At 42.3% G+C, this 17,304-nt stretch overlaps 1 protein-coding gene across 8 annotated transcripts in view; it reads right to left on the bottom strand.

The window, feature by feature from the left end:
- The window catches only part of MACF1 (microtubule-actin crosslinking factor 1), a 340,530-nt gene that overhangs the window by 221,251 nt on the left and 101,975 nt on the right, over positions 1–17,304 (bottom strand). For 2 of the 8 annotated variants that reach the window (XM_027537743.1, XM_027537751.1), the window contains exon 1: positions 12,938–13,474. The exons of 5 other annotated variants lie outside the window; for them this stretch is intronic. In XM_027537743.1, the coding sequence (XP_027393544.1) occupies positions 12,938–13,370 (433 nt within the window). In that variant the 5' untranslated portion in view covers positions 13,371–13,474. Of the gene's footprint in view, positions 1–3,550; positions 3,776–12,937; positions 13,475–17,304 lie in introns of those variants that run through there. One more of the 8 variants, XM_027537748.1, reaches the window with a different exon arrangement.

A 17,304-nucleotide genomic window follows, 5' to 3' on the forward strand; every position in this document is an offset into this window, starting at 1 on the left:
GTCCACCCATTTCCCCCTAGTGGAATATCTACCCTCCTCTAATTTAGAGCCTCCTTACAAGGAGCAGCTGAAGTCTCACTTCCTCCTTTAAACCTTTCTGGCTATCCCAGCCACCTCTGGATGCCTGTGTTTGTTTAATTTACCTGGCACCGAGCATACAAAATCTACTACTAGACATCTTTACATGCAAATCCCATTTTTCTATCTGAACTTTAGCTCCTTGGAGTCAAGAATCATGCTTCAAAATTTCTTTAAATAGCCAACATTTAGGACAACAGTAAGCACTTGCGAATACTCATTCATTGAACAATATACACTATGTGAGAGCCCACTACGTGCCATTACATCTATATGGATCCTTTATGATCAGACTAAGACATATTCTCAAATGTAATTAAAAGACTTTACAGCAGGGAGCAGAGATCTCCATTTGGATGCCCTTTCCACAGTCACAGCTTTTCTAAATTCTTCCTGCCACATCTTCACACCACTTAATGTGAACTCAAAGAAAATGGGCTAAAATGAAGATCAAGCGATTAAAATGTACTTAGCAGTAATACAGAATGGCACCAGCCTTATATAATGATGCCTTTCCCTAGAAGTATGCAAGTCAACTTTGGGAGGAAAGAATGACTTGTATATTTATTGTATCTATTCTCTGTCGGGCACTGTACAAGGCCTGTCTCATTTAGTATTTGACTTAATCTTCATAATTCTATCAAGCACACATTTTTTATCTTCATTTCATAGTTCAAATTGAGGTTCAGGGACACTTAATAAAAATTTGCCTGATGTCACATGGTTAGTGAGTAGTAGAAGTGAAATTCAAATCCAAGTCTGCCATGGACTTTTAACTGCCAAACTCTACCACCACTGTGAAATTATTAGAAGGCAACACAACACAGTCCTATATAATGAAGGGAAGAGGCGAGGTGCAGACTATAACTACACTAGGGATGCATGACAGGTATCGGTCACCGAAGGCTGGTGAAGACGCAGAATGTCTCAATGAGGACTGGGACTTGGGAATTTAGGGAAGTGATAACTAGACGCTTCAGGGCAAAATTAAAATTTTCATGTTGTTTCTTAGGAAAATCTGAACTTTGTTACTGATAATTCTTTGCACTACTGGGAATCAGAGAGTACAAGGCAGAAAGGCAAAAGTTAGGTAAAGAAACAAGCCAGGACTAAGCCTGGTGGCAAAAGAAAAGAGTCACAGAGATGAAAGGAAAGGTTTAGAAGGAGAAGGGAAGAATGAGAAAAACATAATGGCTTCTAGAGTCTTTAACGGAACACCACACTCAGAAAAAATACAATACTTCACAGTTTCGAAGAGATACAGGGTTTGGACTTCCTTGGTGGTCCAGTGGTTAGGAATCCACCTGCCAATTCAGGGGACATGGGTTTGATCCCTGGTTCAGAAAGATCCCACATTCCATGGGCAAACAAGCCACAATTACAGAATCCCGCACGCTTTAGAGCCAGTGCTCCCCGACAAGACAAGTCACCACAATGAGCAGCCCAAGTACCCAACTAGAGAGTAGCCTCCACCTGCTGCAACTTGAGAAAGCCCGTTCGCAGCAGCGAAGACCCAGCACATCCAAAAATAAATAAATGAAGAAACACAGGGGTTAACAATCCTCAAAAAATCATCTTAAAGATGATTAAATTGAAGCCCAGGTTTAGGAGTTTAGATAAGGTTACAGAGGGGCAGAATCAGGTCTATAACTTGGATTTCCCAGCTGCCACTCTATGGCTTACTTTACAGGATACTCATCTCCCCTCTGTGAGCCCAAGTCTCATCTATAAAGTGAGGAGTCTGGACTAGGTCAATGGTTTCCCAACACCAGTCTGTAAACCAACCATATCAAAATCAGCAGAGGCACTTGCACTGGGCTTGGCACCCTAACATACACTCTTCATAATGACTGTATGTTAGGGCCTATTTTAATCTACTTTTTAAATGAGGAAGCTGAGGCAGAGAAAGTTAAGCAGTAGAAAGTGAAGTGGTAGAGTAGGAGCCCCATGCAGACAATGAGGCCAAAGTCCATTTTCTTAACTGTTAGGTCACATTGCTGCCGGGGGATTAAACGGAGGTGGATGAGCTGGGAGAACAATGTTTTTGCCCTGAAAATTTCAATGAAGATTCTAGCCTTCCTTATATTTTTCTGTTGATTACAGAAAAGGGGCCCTCATATCACTAAGCATTTTCAGATGTACAAGAGTCTTTCCTCTAGATCTCAGAGGAAATCTCAGCGATACCAGAAAGATAAAAAGCTAGACTCCACGGCAATAACTGACTAAAACTGCTATTCCTTGTGCCACAACCATTATTATAGTACCACCTTTATTTCTGAGAAAGTACTTAATTTGGCAGTACTGGTCTATCAGGAGGCTTCCCTGGTGGCTCAGAGGGTAAAGCGTCTGCCAGTCTGTCAGTCAAAAGACAGGATCAGAATCCTAATCCTACTCCCTTTCTGAGATCTCCTCTTGATCAAACAACCAGCAATCTCAAATTTAGTGAAAAATCTGCTCATTTGGGTCACAATTTTGTTTTGCTTTAGAGACTAAGAGTACAAAACCAAAAGACATTAGTAGTATTATCAATCCAGTAGTTCCTAAACTTAGATTTCACAGTAAATGAGTAAATGTTCCAAAATAAATCAGAGAACCTAACATAAAGTTGTCAACTTTTTATTTTGCTAAGTAAAGTTATCTAAAAACAACCACCTGACAATAATTCTTTCATAAAATAATGGACATTTTAACATCAAAAAAGTAAAAACGGCAATTTCAGAATAAAGAACAGTTCTTTAAGTAAGTTATGAAAAGCACACACTATATTTTCCTTATCTTATCCATTTTACTGGGAAATGATGATGATGCCTCCAACACCAGTCTGTACACCCTACAGTTTGGAAGCCAAGAAAACCTGTGGCCAAAAAGGCTAGGCCACTTGCTCAAGGTCATAGAATATTATTTAAACAAACTCCTCTCCTTTATCAAGAGATCTAAGCAACAAGACTCTTCCTAGCCTCCAAATCTTCTTGAGGTCCCCATCCCCAGAACACCTTCAAGCCTTTTTCCCTCCTCACATCTGGCAAGAGAGTAAATAAGTGCAGGAGAATTAGCAATCAGCCCCAAAGAGGAAACCTGGGCCATGACTCCACCCTCTTCTTCTCCCACAATCCTGTCTGCTCCAAGGCAGACTCTGTAACCAACCAACTTCTCCTAAAATATGCCCTGGACTTTCAGAACATAATTTAAAAGTGGTTTCCTGACTCAGACAGAAGCGTGAGCATGAATTCAGTCTCTATAAAAAAGTCCCACACCCAAAGCTTAGGCTCTTAACTGCCAGTCACTACAACTTTAAGAAGTTCCCCAGGAAGTCAGGAACCAATGGTCTCTCCCACTGCACGTTTTAACAAGCCCAAAGGCTGTAAATGCCTCCAAGCCTTCTGAGTTCATGCGCTCCTGTGAGTCAGTGAGAGTAAAGACTATTTGGGACCCTCAGGCCCAGGCAAGGAAAAAAGAAACTTCACATACTAACCCATACAGCACATGCGGCAAACCAGGTGGGTGTTGAACTCGTGCTCATCTTGGTAACTGGGCCACATGTCGCCAGCGTCTGCTGACCCTGCCTAGAAGGAAGGTGTCCCAAAGAACCTCCAGCTAGGGGCCTGTGCACCCCCTGCAGCTCCTTAAAAAAGGCTGCGAAGTAAACAGAGACAGCCAGCCAAAGGGCCGTGCAATGAACAGAAAGAGAGACAGCAGAAGTTCGGAGAAGTGGCTCCACCCACCACTTCCTACTGACCTCCTCCCTCCCCTTGAGGTCAGAGAGGAAGCTCCTCCCTGGGGCACTTCCAAACTGGGTCCAGGTCTTCATGCAAAAGGCATCCTATTCAAAAGCAGCACCAGCTCAGTGCTTGCAGACCAACGGCAGCAGGCGAAGTGGGCACTTCGGGTGCAGAGAAGTCCAGCCGCATTAGTAAGTGAAGAAAGCCTGGTTAGGCAGAAGCCAGTCTCTGAGTTACTCTCCTCTTTCAGAGCAGAAGCTTATGCCCCCATGAATCTGAGACAGTTGCAGGAGGGCCAGGGATGTGAAATGGTTTACTGCCAAGTCAAACACAGGGTACCCAGTGCCCAGCCTGTTCCTAGGACTTGACTCTTCTCAGGCCAAATGTCTATATAAAGTGTTAACCGACTGAAAAGCCCCCGCAGTGGGAGAGACCATCACGAAGCAAGACTATACGCTGTTCGCTGCCAACAGATTCCTAGATTCTGAAGGGAGCTTCATGTCCCAACTTACAGCTGCCCAGAGTCAGAGTCTCTCCCCAGTGATTCCACCTACTTTACAGAGTGAGCCCGGCCCCGGCCAGCCTCTAGGTAGATCTAGTATAGCAGATCTCATCAGCGTCCAAAGTACTGTTGGCTTCCCGCTCCGTTCTTTCCCCTCTTCCATCCAGGAATGTCACCCCAAAGTCCCCTACCTCTTCCCAGACCCTCCCATTTGTCTCTGCAGTCAACGCACTTGATCAGCCGTGCCAGGAATCCTTTATCCTTCAGAGGAAGGCTGCTTGCTTGTTTGTCCAACTTGTTTTCGAGTCTTGGCTAATTGTGCCAGACACTGGAATGTTGAAGGAATACAATGAACGGCTTTTTCATTCAAATGGCCCAGCCCATCACTGCTTCTTCACAATTCTGACCCAACCAGGAGGCAGAAAAAGCCAAGCCTCTGTCGCTGTCAGGACAGACGCTCCGTTCTGTCCCCACACCACTCAGAAGGCCCCACTGCAGATAAGGGCCTAATCGCTGGCCCTCTGCTCTAGCTCCCTAAATAGAACAACTTCTTCAGGCTAATGCTACTTCCAATCCTGTTCCTGAAGACAGGGAGAGAGGGCCAACACCCAGAAAAGCAAGTTTCCAGAGGTTAGCCCGAGAAACTGCAAGTGGGAAATAAAAAGTAAACAAGTTTACCAAGCAGGTCACTCAGGATAAACAAGCCCTGTGACCTGCCTCAGTTTCCTGACAGCTTCCTTACCCTCTACAGGGTATCCCTCCCACCTGCAAACTAGCAATAATCCTGTTACTACTTACTAATAACAGGACTCACAGCTGACTTTATCCCACCTTGACTAAGCTCCTAGTCACCCCAATAACCTGTGACAACTCTACTCAGTTTGTTCCTCTTATTAGAGTCTTCTTAGTCTTGAAGGAAGGGTTCTTCGAGAATTTACCTTGTACTAAAGAAAAGCGTAAGAAATAGGGAAGAGAGACGAAAAGGGAACAAAGATTTCCTGATTCATATTTAGTAACCTTTTCCTTTATCAGATTTAAATTCCTTCAGTACAGGGGCTGTCTTTAGTTTTCATATCCCAGTCCCTCACACATTCAGAAGGCACTCAATAATCCAAGCTAAAATTAACTGAGCATCTATTGTAACTGTTAGTTCACATGCAATGTGCTAAAAACTTTAAACAAGTATCATTTCATTTAATCCCAACAATTCTCTTGGGAAGGTGAACCAAAACCTGCCTTTTTCTCACTCCCCTGGGATCTAGGCAGAACTTATTTCCCTTGAAGGTACTAGAGACTGAGGAAAGTAAGAGAAAGCTGTGGGGACAAAGTCAGTCTAGCCAACAGGAGACAGGCCTTCCCTTTAGGATCCTAGAAGGTTCTGAGCCTCAAAACGGAATCCATTGCTGACAGGAAAGACAGGACCCTGATGGAGACAGTCAGCTCTTAATTAGCGGAGAAAACCAGCCGGTGTAATGATTACCCAGGTCGTCCCTGCTCCTTTTTAGCCCATGTTTAGCCATTTCATAGCTCACCAGATGTGAGAGGCAGGAAAAGGTGAATCTGGCTGCTCCCTGCAGATTCGTTAAAATGTTGAATGGAAGGAAGAGATTCAAGCCAATATTTCCGTGGCTAGAAGTTATCTGAGAATTTATAGCTACTGGCTTTCTTACTAGCACAGAAAACTGAAGCTATTCATTTATTTCCCAAAACATCAAAATCACCCACTATTGAGGATAATAAAGCAAACAGAGTCTTTCCTTCTAATGTATGTGAAAATAATTCATAATATATCACTAAGTTTTTATACATTTCCACATTGGCTTCTACCATATTTTTAAATTCTCAACTATAAAAACAAACATTTATATTTTGTCCCAGAAGCCTACATGAAACTGCAATGTCTTCACTGATATCTTTTGGTTTTTTAAGTATAATAATGACAGCAAACAATTACACAGTCCTTACCATGTGTAGAATATAGTCTAAGAACTAACTCAAAGCAATCATGAAGTATTATAAACCCCATTTTACGAATGAGGAAATAGAGGCCCATATAGATTACTGTCACTCTGCCAGCAGGGCAGAGACAGGAGGAAAATACAGGCAGTTTAACCCCAGACTCTCAACAAGTTCTCAGTGACAATTCCATACTAGATGCAAGTATGGCCCAGATAATCACACTGTCAGAACTGCAGGACACTGGAGACTTCAGTCTTTTTTCTTCTCATGCCAATTAGAGATTTGAAGTCCAGAGGAATTAAGTGTCTGTCTAATATCCATAGTAGTAGAAAGCACAAAAGCTAGGATTCAGAACCCAGATGTTCTGACTCCAAGTTCACTGGTCTTTCCACACACTGCACAACCTAGAAAAAAATAACTAAGGAAAGAAAAAGACAAAGACTGCATCTTGATTAAAACACCTAATGCTTTAGTTATTTCAGCAAAGATATATTAGGAATTTGACCATTTGTTTAAAAATCTGCATATCCATTATATATCTGACCCTTTGTGACCCCATGGACTGTAGCTTGCCAGGCTCCTCTGTCCATGGAATTTTCCAGGCAAGAATACTGGTGTGGGTTGCCACTTCCTTCTCCAGGAGATCTTCCCAACCTAGGGATCGAACCTGAGTCTCCAACATTGCAGGCAGATTTTTTTACTATCTGAGCCATCAGGGAGGCCCCTAATAAAATGTTAGATAATACAAGTGGATGCAGCACAGCCTAGTCATAAAGAATCAAAATTCAAAGCAATCTTGGACTTCCCTGGTGGTACAGTGGATAAGAATTCACCTGCCAGTGCAGGGGACATGGGTTCAATATCTCATTTGGGAAAATACCACATGCCACAGAGCAACTAAGCCTGTTCACCACAAGCTAAGGGTTGCTGAGCCCGCGCTCTAGAGCCCACAGGCTGCGACTACTGAAGTACATGTGCCCTACAGCCTGTGCTCTGCAACAAAAACAGCCACCACGGTGAGAGGCCCGCATAACCCAATGAATGAACTACTGAAGTACAAGTGCCCTACAGCCTGTGCTCTGCAACAAAAACAACCGCCACGATGAGAGGCCCGCATGACCCAATGAAGAGTGGCACCTGCTCACCGCAACTAGAGAAAGCCCGTGCGCAGCAACAAAGACCCAGCACAGCCAAAAAAATAAAATAAAATAATTATAAAAAAAGTACTTAAAAGGTACTAAAAAAAAATTTTAAAGCAATCTCAAAAGCCTATACCAAATCTCATAGGACAAAATTTCATTAGAATGTCTGTCTTATGCTGAAGTTCTAGAAAACCAAAGGAACAGCAATCTTTGGAGGGGTGACAACAGCAGTTCACGCACAGGGTTTGGTCATTTTATAACTTAGGTTTAATGAGACTCAACAGTGTAACGGAACCGCTTAAAAAAAAGTCATGGTACAATTCTAGATTGTACTTCATATGGTCCAGATTCAGGAATTACAGCTGGTCCTTCTAGTAGGATGCTGGAAATGGAAAAAACCTTAAGCGATTGGATTGTCAACTCTTTCATTTTACAGAGAAAGAAAACAAGACCGTAGGGGGAAATCTGTCCTTTCACAAACATAAAGTTCAAAAGTTCTTCTCAAAAATAAATCCCTTTTCCTGTTTACACTACCACCATATGGATATTAATAAGCTAAGGCACAGGGCAACTCTATACTGTTCAGTTATCCTATACTAAGCACCCACCTCAGGCCTCACGTCAAGCTCAGCAAAGCCCTGTAAATATACAAATAAAGCGGGCACAGTTCCCACTACAGCTTGATCTGATGCTATCTTAATTCCTTCATTTATTCGTTCAAGTAACATTCACTGACATCTATTCTGTCATAGACATTTAAGACACCGAGATGAGTAAGAGTTCCTCTTCTTAAAGATCTTACAGTCTAACAGAATCTAACTAGTGGGCAGAGAACCAAGCTAGAAGAGATGACAACACAGGTTTGAATAAGAAGTATTAACAGAATGCTACTGGAGCACAGAAGAGGAGCTTTTATTCCAGTCAAGGAAGGCTCTCCAGAAGTGATAACCACTTACCTTGAATGACAAGTATTACGTTGTCCAGTTAAAAAGAAGATACAGGCATTTCAGGTAGATGTCTACAAGTTTTAAATGATGTTTCAGGACTGAGTGCTTATAAGGCCAAGACAGGAAGTAAAACTAGTGAAACAGGCAATGGGCAGATCATGAAAACCCTTTTATCTCCTGCTAAAAAGTTTGAACTTTCTTTCAAAAGCAGAAAGAAAGCTTTAATAGATTTTCAGCAGGAGAGTGACATAGACAGCTCTGTAGTTTAGAAAGATCATTCTAGCTACAGTTAGAAGACAGAGGGGGTAGAAGATATAGAGAATGGGTAAAATAGATTGTTTCAACAGTCCCAGAGAGGAAAAATGAAGATGTAAGCTAAAACAGTAGGAAGTTTGGGAAACAAGAAGATAATATATGTGAATGCAAGTGTAGACATGGTGTACTGAGAACTATGTAAAATTCCAAGTACTCAGTGAGTGCCAAATTCCGTCTTACAGGTATTATATGGCTTCAGTAGAAACTGTGTCTTCCTGTTCTCGTTTACATCTGCTGAAGACATGCTGACTTGGGAACTTGACTGTAAAAGTCATGTACATATATTACAGTGTCTCACCAATGTACTCCTAACACCTAGAAAAAAATAGTGAAGGAAAGCTAAGGAATAGTAACCAAACATGCCTTCCCCAATGTTTCTGCTGTACTTCCTTCACCTCTCTATATACACACATGACCACCACATTTTCAAAGCAAAAAATACTTTAACTGTCCAAAGGGAATGCTAAAATGACAAGGAGTTAGGATTATTTAATTGCATGTAGTAATGGAAAGAGAATTATTTAGGCTGGTGAAGACAGATTAAGTATAAGCAAGCCTACAACTAGAAGAGGAAATACAGGTATTTTTATGATGCAGTTACATCCTGATAAACCAGCATAGGTTAAAAATATCCTAAGCCAAGGCTTTCCTGGTGGCTCAGTGGTAAAGAATCCGTCTGCCAATGCAGGAGACATGGGTTCGATCGCTGATCCAGGAAGATCCCACATGCCACAGAACAGCTAAGCCTGTGCACCACGGCTACTTGCTCTAGAGCTCGTGAGCCACAACTACTGAGCTCATGTGTTGCAACTACTGTAGCCTTCGCACCTAGAGCCTGTGCTCCGCAACGAAAAGCTACCGCAGTGAGAAGCCCATACACCAGAACTACAGAGCAGCCCCCACTTGCTGCAGCTAAAGAAAAGCCCACACAGCAACGAAGACCCAGCGCAGCCAAAACTAAATAAGTAAAAACTGCGGGGGGCAGGGGAATCCTAAGTCAAAAATGCATTTGATATGGCTAACCGTTTTATATATCCAAACAACATCACTTGGCTGAGCCTACCTTAAATGTGCACAGAACACTTACATTAGCCTACAGCTGGGCAAAATCATCTAGCACAAAGCCTATTTTATAACGAAGTGCTGGATATCTCATGGAATTTACTGAATACCATACTGAACATGAAAAACCATGACTGTGTGGGTACAGAATCATTGTGTCGGTTGTTTACACTCATGACCATGTGGCTGAATGAGCCCTGTGGCTGCTGCCAGTGCCCAGCGTCAGGAGAGAGTGTGCGCTGCCTGCCGCCAGCCCAGGAAAAGATCAAATTCAGACGACGATTCCCACTGAATGCATATTCTTTCACACCACTGTTAAAATTGAAAAATCTATCGAACCATCAGACAGTTGGGGACTGTGTGTACACTTGATCTTTGCCAGGCAGAATTTGGCTGATGGGCATAAGTTACAAAGAGGCAACTTTCAGCTTAAAAAAGAACTCTGTCAACAGAATGAATAGTCCATAGGTTGTATGTTCTACAATCAGAACCTACCTTCAAGCAAAAGGAGTAACTTCTGACAAGGGCAGGACTAAGTAAGAAGTTGGGCTGGTTAATAGGCAAGGTCCCCTTCAACTCTAAGAGCAATACAGAATATGTGATCACCTTTCTTATGGAAGAAATGAAAAATGTACACAAGCACAATGAAGATTTGCTCGAGTACCGTATCTTAGAACTCTAGCACTAAGGAGCCTAGTGATTTCAACTGAAAGAGCAGAAACTGTTCAAACAAATCTTATATGGAACTCAACATATATAACATGTAATTTCAGTATTTAATAGCATGACTCAATTTTACAGATTCAAATTTATATTACTTATTTAAAGCCAAATGACTTAACCAATCAAGTAATTTTGATTGAAATTAGAGATTACTTAATTACAGTTATATCAGCCTCAGCAGCTTGTTTATTTCTGTGCTATATTTTACTACAGGGAACCTTTTTTTTTTTTAACTGCTTTACACAAATAGAAACAAACAGTAACAGTTTCAGTTTGCCTCTAATCTCAGGATATTACTCAAATAAATTTATACAAGAGCATGAAGGAATAACAGAAATATTGTTTCAAAGTCAAATGCCTTCAGTATCTAAAAACTATGTACATTCTTATAATATGTAGATACGATTAGAAAAGTGGGGCAAGGATCACAGAAACTGGTCGTCCACTAAGCCAGTACTACAATGTGATCACTTAATGACGGACGTGTCACCCACTCACTATTACAACTGAGCATCTGAGACTTGCCTAATGTTTATTAAGCACAGGACTCATGTTCTGCAGTGCGTTCTGCAATACTGTACATACTTGCTATTAGTGGAGGAAGGAAAAAAAAAGACCAGACTAGAAGACATAATCTTCACCTTTTTAATCAAGAATACATTCATAAGCACTGTAAGTATATACACAGAAATGGGGGAGAAACTTTATTCTGGTGATGTCCAACTGGCAGATAGTACATTAGAGTACACATGTAATTTTAAAATACATTTTAATAGATAAAATACATCTTAAAATTTAAATTAAAATGAGTTCAGAACCTCCAAAGTAATTCTGTGAAAGTTTTAGAATTCATATTCTCCAACTGAAAAAAACCACCACTCTAATTTTATGGATAAACTGAACATAGCATATTCCCAATATAACTAATAGGCACTAGAATCAAAGTTGTTTCATAAAAATAAAAAGCTTTTACAGTGTATTTTTCTTCTTTTTACTACAGCTGTTTGTGAAACTAGTATTTTTAAAACATAAAGAAGCATTTCAAAGATAGGGCTATGACTTCTAAGTTCAAGAGCAAATCCTATACTGAGGATAAACTTCTTAAAATGTTAAGCAACTAGTGGTTGAGAAATGCCATTACCATCATGCACAGAAAAATGAAAATGAAAGTATCAGCCTTCGCTTAAATAATATTTACTTTCTCATCTCATACGATATAGCATATAGGGCCAAATAACTCATGCCTGCCTACTCCTTTCTTTATAAGCTCAAACACAGGCTTACATATCCGGAAAGCCACTTTGGGCTACCTTCTAAAACACACTACTACACAAGTGAACACATTTCCAAATGTCTGTCTGCTTTTGCTGATACAGATGCACACTGGGAGCTGAATATTTAGTCATAAGCTTTTCTAGGACTTACTGGAAAAAGACACTGGGAATGACTGAATCTAATTCTGCCAAGCATTCATGAAATTCTGACAGTTTCCTAAGTAGTAAGTCATCAAATCTGCATCTTAATTGTAAGATATAAAGTAACAGGTGTCTCAACAGGTTGGCTTGAAGGCAGTAAGCGGGTCACAAAGACAGTAAGTGCTAAAGGCACTGAGATCCGAGAGTGTAGCCAGCAAAAGCCAGACTGTATCAGCCCTCAACTGTGGAGACTTAGAATCCGCTAAACACAGGGCTGATCCCAGCATTGGGCATTTAGAAGCCAAAGGAATATAATGCAGCAAATAGTAATTCGGGAAGAAAGAGGGGTCTGCTACCACTCAAGAACAAAATGAATAAAATTTTAATATCAGGATCTGAATATTCACCTGGGGAAAAGAACAGCTAACTTCCTTGCATTGAACAGGATGCATGATGGCTTGGGTTCACATTGTGTAAACTGTGTAGCTGCCTGAGGGGAAAAGAACAGTTTCAATCCTACCAAAGAGAACAGAGGCATCCCTGTGTTCCCAGATGCACCTCGGCAAGGACAGCCTGCCACCCTTTCCTCTCACTGACCTCTTCTCCTCTGCCTTTTCTCACCCGAATAATTAGCAAATCCAGAAACTTCTCTAATCCCACAAGTTCTCCCACATTTATACCTGGAGGAGGGTGACAGAGTTACTCTATGCTTTTGGTTGAAAAAAAAACAGATCCAAAAACTACTCTGAGACTGAGAAAGTAAGGAATGGAAGGGCTTGATTCTCTGAGGAAGGAACAAGTCAGCAGAGTTGCCACTTCCCTCAGCCTCGAGCCCAGACATCACCTCATCCTACCAGCACCGCCTCGCCAGACAAGCCTCACAGAGCAAGAAAGGGCCCAGTCTTAAACTGGTCCCGGCACAGCCCGGTATCCTCAGTAGGTCCTCCACACACTCACGTCTGATGGCCCACAGGCTGTGCTGGCCCTTTAAGGCAAGCAAGTGGGAAGACCTCTGTCATCCACCCCACCCCCAAAAGCCCCACAGCAGATTCCAAGAAGCACTGGGCACCGTTACCTGCTCTGCCTCTGGCACATCTTTTCCAGTATAGAACACCGGCAACTCCAAGAACGTGAGTCAAAATAAAGATGGCTGGTGGCAAATAAGAGGCATCTAAGAGAGGCATTTCCAGGCCCGTCCTTCCTCCTCCCCCGAGTGAGCCACAAGCCCACAGCTCGGCGCAGCCTCTGAATGCCTTTCTCCTGAGGTTACCCGTACTATCAGCAGAGGCAGAGGCCCCGCAGCTCAGGGTTGTCAGAAACTTCCTGGCGGCTTCTCCCCCATCTCGCACGCACGCAGTAGCAGACGGGACTAAAACTCCACAGTGTGTCTCAGACAAAGCCCAGGAAACAACTGGCCAGAGGGGGAGGGGAGAGGGAAGGAGGAACCAGGAGAGCAAAAAGGGGCGGCTAAGCTGGTGCTGAGCTGACTCAAACTCTATCTTTGGCATCCTCTGTTCAGCTTAAACAAACAAGCCTCAGACCCTTCTACAAGATGGGAGGCTGTCAGAGGACGTCACACTCTTAACTTTCCATTCCCAGCCTGGCTGGGATGGAGCCAGAAGAAAAAGTCACAGCAGCACCAGGGAACCACTAGCAGGGAGGAGGTAAAGTACAGAAGGATGTTTAAGTGTCCACAAGTTCCCTGGCACAGTGGGTGGGCAATCCTTCCACACCCACAATCTGGGAGGAAGAGGCAAGGGATCCGAACATCACTACAGAGAGGATGACATGCAGATCAAGCTCCATGAAACAGACCTCACATCAGGCATGCTGACGATCAGCAAGGAGAGCAAAACTGCTCCACAAGTATGTTTTCCAAGAGGTGAAAAATCTACCTGATTTCTACTAGCTGCCCAAGGGGACAGCAGGACGCTCAACGACAGCAGAGAACAGTGCCGTTCATGAAACTAAGACCTGCTTGCAAATGAAAACCTGAAACGGACATTGTAGCAGCAATTGAAAACATTTTAACATATACACACCTGTAGAATGACTAAAACCAAGTCCTGGCAAGATGTAAAGCAACCAGAACTCTCATATATTGCTGGTGGGGATGAAATTGGCCACTCCAGAAATTACTCTAGAAAACAGTCACACACATATGACCAAACAATGTAAGTCCCAGGTACTGACTCAAGGAAAATGAAAACATGTGTCCACACAAAAACCTGCACATAAACGTTTATAGCAGCTTCATTCAAAATAACTAAAACCTGAAAACAACCCGAATGTCCATCAACTGGTGAACGAATAATCTGTGGTGCATCCATACAAGGGACTACAACACAGCAATACAAAAGGAACATACTCCTGATACAACAGCCTGGATGAGTCTCAAGAGTAACAAGCTACATGAAAGAAGCCAAATGCAAAATCACGTATACTGTGTGATTTCACTAGAAAAGCAAACTATAAGAACAGAAGTCAGATAAGTGGTTGCCAGGGGCATGGGGTGAGGGAAGGGAACAGAATACAAAGGAGGAACACAAGGAAATGGAAATGTTCTATATGCTGATGGTGATGATGGTTCCACTGCTATATACATTTGTCAAAACTCACAACATTGCAGTCCTAAATGGATGGATTTTATCGTATATAAATTATATTTTTAATTAATTTTTTATGTTGGCTGTGCTGGCTCTTCATTGAGGTGCTTGGGCTTTGTCTAGGCGCACTTCATGGGCTTCTCTTGCTATGGAGCATGGGCTCTAGAAAGCGCGGGCTCAGCAGTCGTGACACGCAGGCTTAGTTGTCCCGTGGCATGTGGGATCTTTGTTCCCTGATCACAGATCAAACCCATGTCCCCTGCATTGGAAGGTGGATTCTTCACAACTGGATCACCAGGGAAGTCCCTAAATTATATTTCAATAAACCTAAGAAACACATTCGAAGGCTAGAAAGAAGTCTGCCCAATCCAAGCTGCACATGCAAAGTTCTTGCAATGCCCCCTCTTCATCTACTTTCCTATGAAGAGATACTTTATAAAATGGAGTGTGGACACACAAAAACACAGATGACCCAACAGCCAAGAGTACATCTAACATCCAGGATCCTTCACTCGGAGAAGGGTTACAACTTCTTTTTTCTATCAAACTAGCTCTTTATTTCTACAGTGCCTTTTCAACTACAGTATATAAACATGCTGTGTTACCACAAAAAAGTTTTTAAAATGCAAACTGCTTTAATATCTGTAAACTTATCCCCTCTTTTTTTAATAAAAGGGAAGGGTTTTACGTTTGCACAATCTACTAACCAGAAAGGTTAATAAAGGGCCTTTAATGGGGGAACTAATACAATATGAATGCCTTAATCTGGTGTCAAGATCATCTACAATTTTATGCTAACCTACATTTCATTCATCAAATATTTATTATGTGCCATGCCCTGTTCTGCTGCTGCTGCTGCTGAGTCACTTCAGTCGTGTTCGACTCTATGTGACCCCATAGACGGCAGCCCACCAGGATGCCCCATCCTTGGGATTCTCCAGGCAAGAACACTGGAGTGGGTTGCCATTTCCTTCTCCAACGCATGAAAGTGAAAAGTGAAAGTGAAGTCGCTCAGTCATGTCCGACCCTCAGCGACCCCACGGACCACAGCCTTCCAGGCTCCTCCGTCCATGGGATTTTCCAGGCAAGAGTACTGGAGTGGGGTGCCGTTGCCTTCTCCTGTTCTAGACACTGGTAACACAGTAGTGAATAAAGCAAAGATCTTGCCCTCATGGGACTCACATGCTAGTAGGAAGATAGAGGAAGACAGAAAATAAAGCATATACTAAGGAGATGAAGAGGAGAAGGGAGAACCAGAGGGGAGATGTTTACAGTTTTCTGTACAGAATGGTCAGGGAAGGCTTCTCTAAGACGATGACATTTGAGCAGACCTACAGATTACAAGCCAACAAGTCATATGGCTATCTAGACAAAGGACGAGCCCAACAAAGAAAAGAGCAAATGCAAAGTCCCTGAGGCAGAAGTAGGCTTGAAGTGTTCAGGGGAGGTCAAGGAAACTTGAATGACTGAAGCTGAAAGCGAACAGGAATGTCAGGAGACGAGACCAGAGGTGGGGGTCAGATCACCTGGTCTGTATAGGGCATATGTAAAGACTCCAGTTTTTGTTCTAAGTGAAATGGAAAACCTTTAGAGGGTTTCCTGTGAGAGAGTGATAGGATTTAACTTAGGTTTTAAAAGGACCACTCCTGCTGCTGTATTGAGAACAGACTGCTGTATTGAGAGGCAAAAGCAGAAGCAGGGAAACTAGTTACAATGTGATTACAATAATCCAAGTGAAAACTAGTGCCTGAGAAATGATATCCGAGATTAGGGTGCAGTGATAGAGATGGTAAGATACGGTCATATTCTGGACAAATTTAAAAAAGAGTCAGGACTTCCCTGGTGTTCCAGTGGCTGACTCTGCGCTCCCAATGCAGGATGCAGGAGTCCCGGTTTGACCCCTGGTCGGGGAACTAGATCCGACGTACCGCAACGAGGGCTTCACACGCTGCAGATAAGGATCCTCCATGCTACAACTAAAATTCCTGCATGTTGTAACTTGGAAAAAAAGATCCTGCATGCCCCAACTGAGATCCGACTGAGCCAAATAAATAAATAAATATTTTTAAAACTAAAAAAAGAAAAAAAGAGTCATCAGGATCTGCGGATAGACTGGATGTGGGGTGAGCAAGGAAAGAACAGAGTTGGGAATGACTTCCAGGTTTGGGCCTGAGAAATTAAAGACAGAACTGCTATTTCCTAAGATGGGGAAGGCAGCCAGAGAAGCAGACGGTCTGCGGTTCATTGGTGGTTGTAGTTGCTTGGCGTGTTGTTTTTTTTTTTTTTCGTGAGGGGTGGGGAATGGGGTAGGAATTCTATTTTGGATACATTAACTTTGAAATGCCTAGTAGACATTTTAGTGGAATTTTGAATATGCAATTGAATATATGAATCCAGAGTTCTGGGAGAGACCCAAGATACTGTCTTGCAGTCAAGAAACTACGTGAGATCACTTAGGCAGTAACTTGTTCGAATTACACATGGTCACAAAGTAAGAGGATGAACTGGCATCTGAACTTTTATCTGGCTGATTTCTAGTCAATTTATTTTAAGCACACTACCTCCTTTTGCTGAAAAGTTCTGGCAAAATCTGTATGCTAATTTGAAGTTAAACAATTTTAGATATTTAAATATTTGGAATACTTCCTCTTTGTAAGACAGAGCCTATAAAGAGCTCTACCCAGCTCTAAAGAGAGAATCTCAATTTCAACACAAAATGTTACAGAGCTAGTGCTGTCTGTGTCACCACTGTATAACACTTCTTTGCAATCTTTTAAGTATCTTCACCAAATCATTTCCTAATATGAAAGCCATTTCTCTTCCTTACGCTGCTACC

The sequence above is a fragment of the Bos indicus x Bos taurus genome, chromosome 3 (assembly GCF_003369695.1).
Source record: "Bos indicus x Bos taurus breed Angus x Brahman F1 hybrid chromosome 3, Bos_hybrid_MaternalHap_v2.0, whole genome shotgun sequence".
Lineage (NCBI taxonomy): Eukaryota > Metazoa > Chordata > Mammalia > Artiodactyla > Bovidae > Bos > Bos indicus x Bos taurus.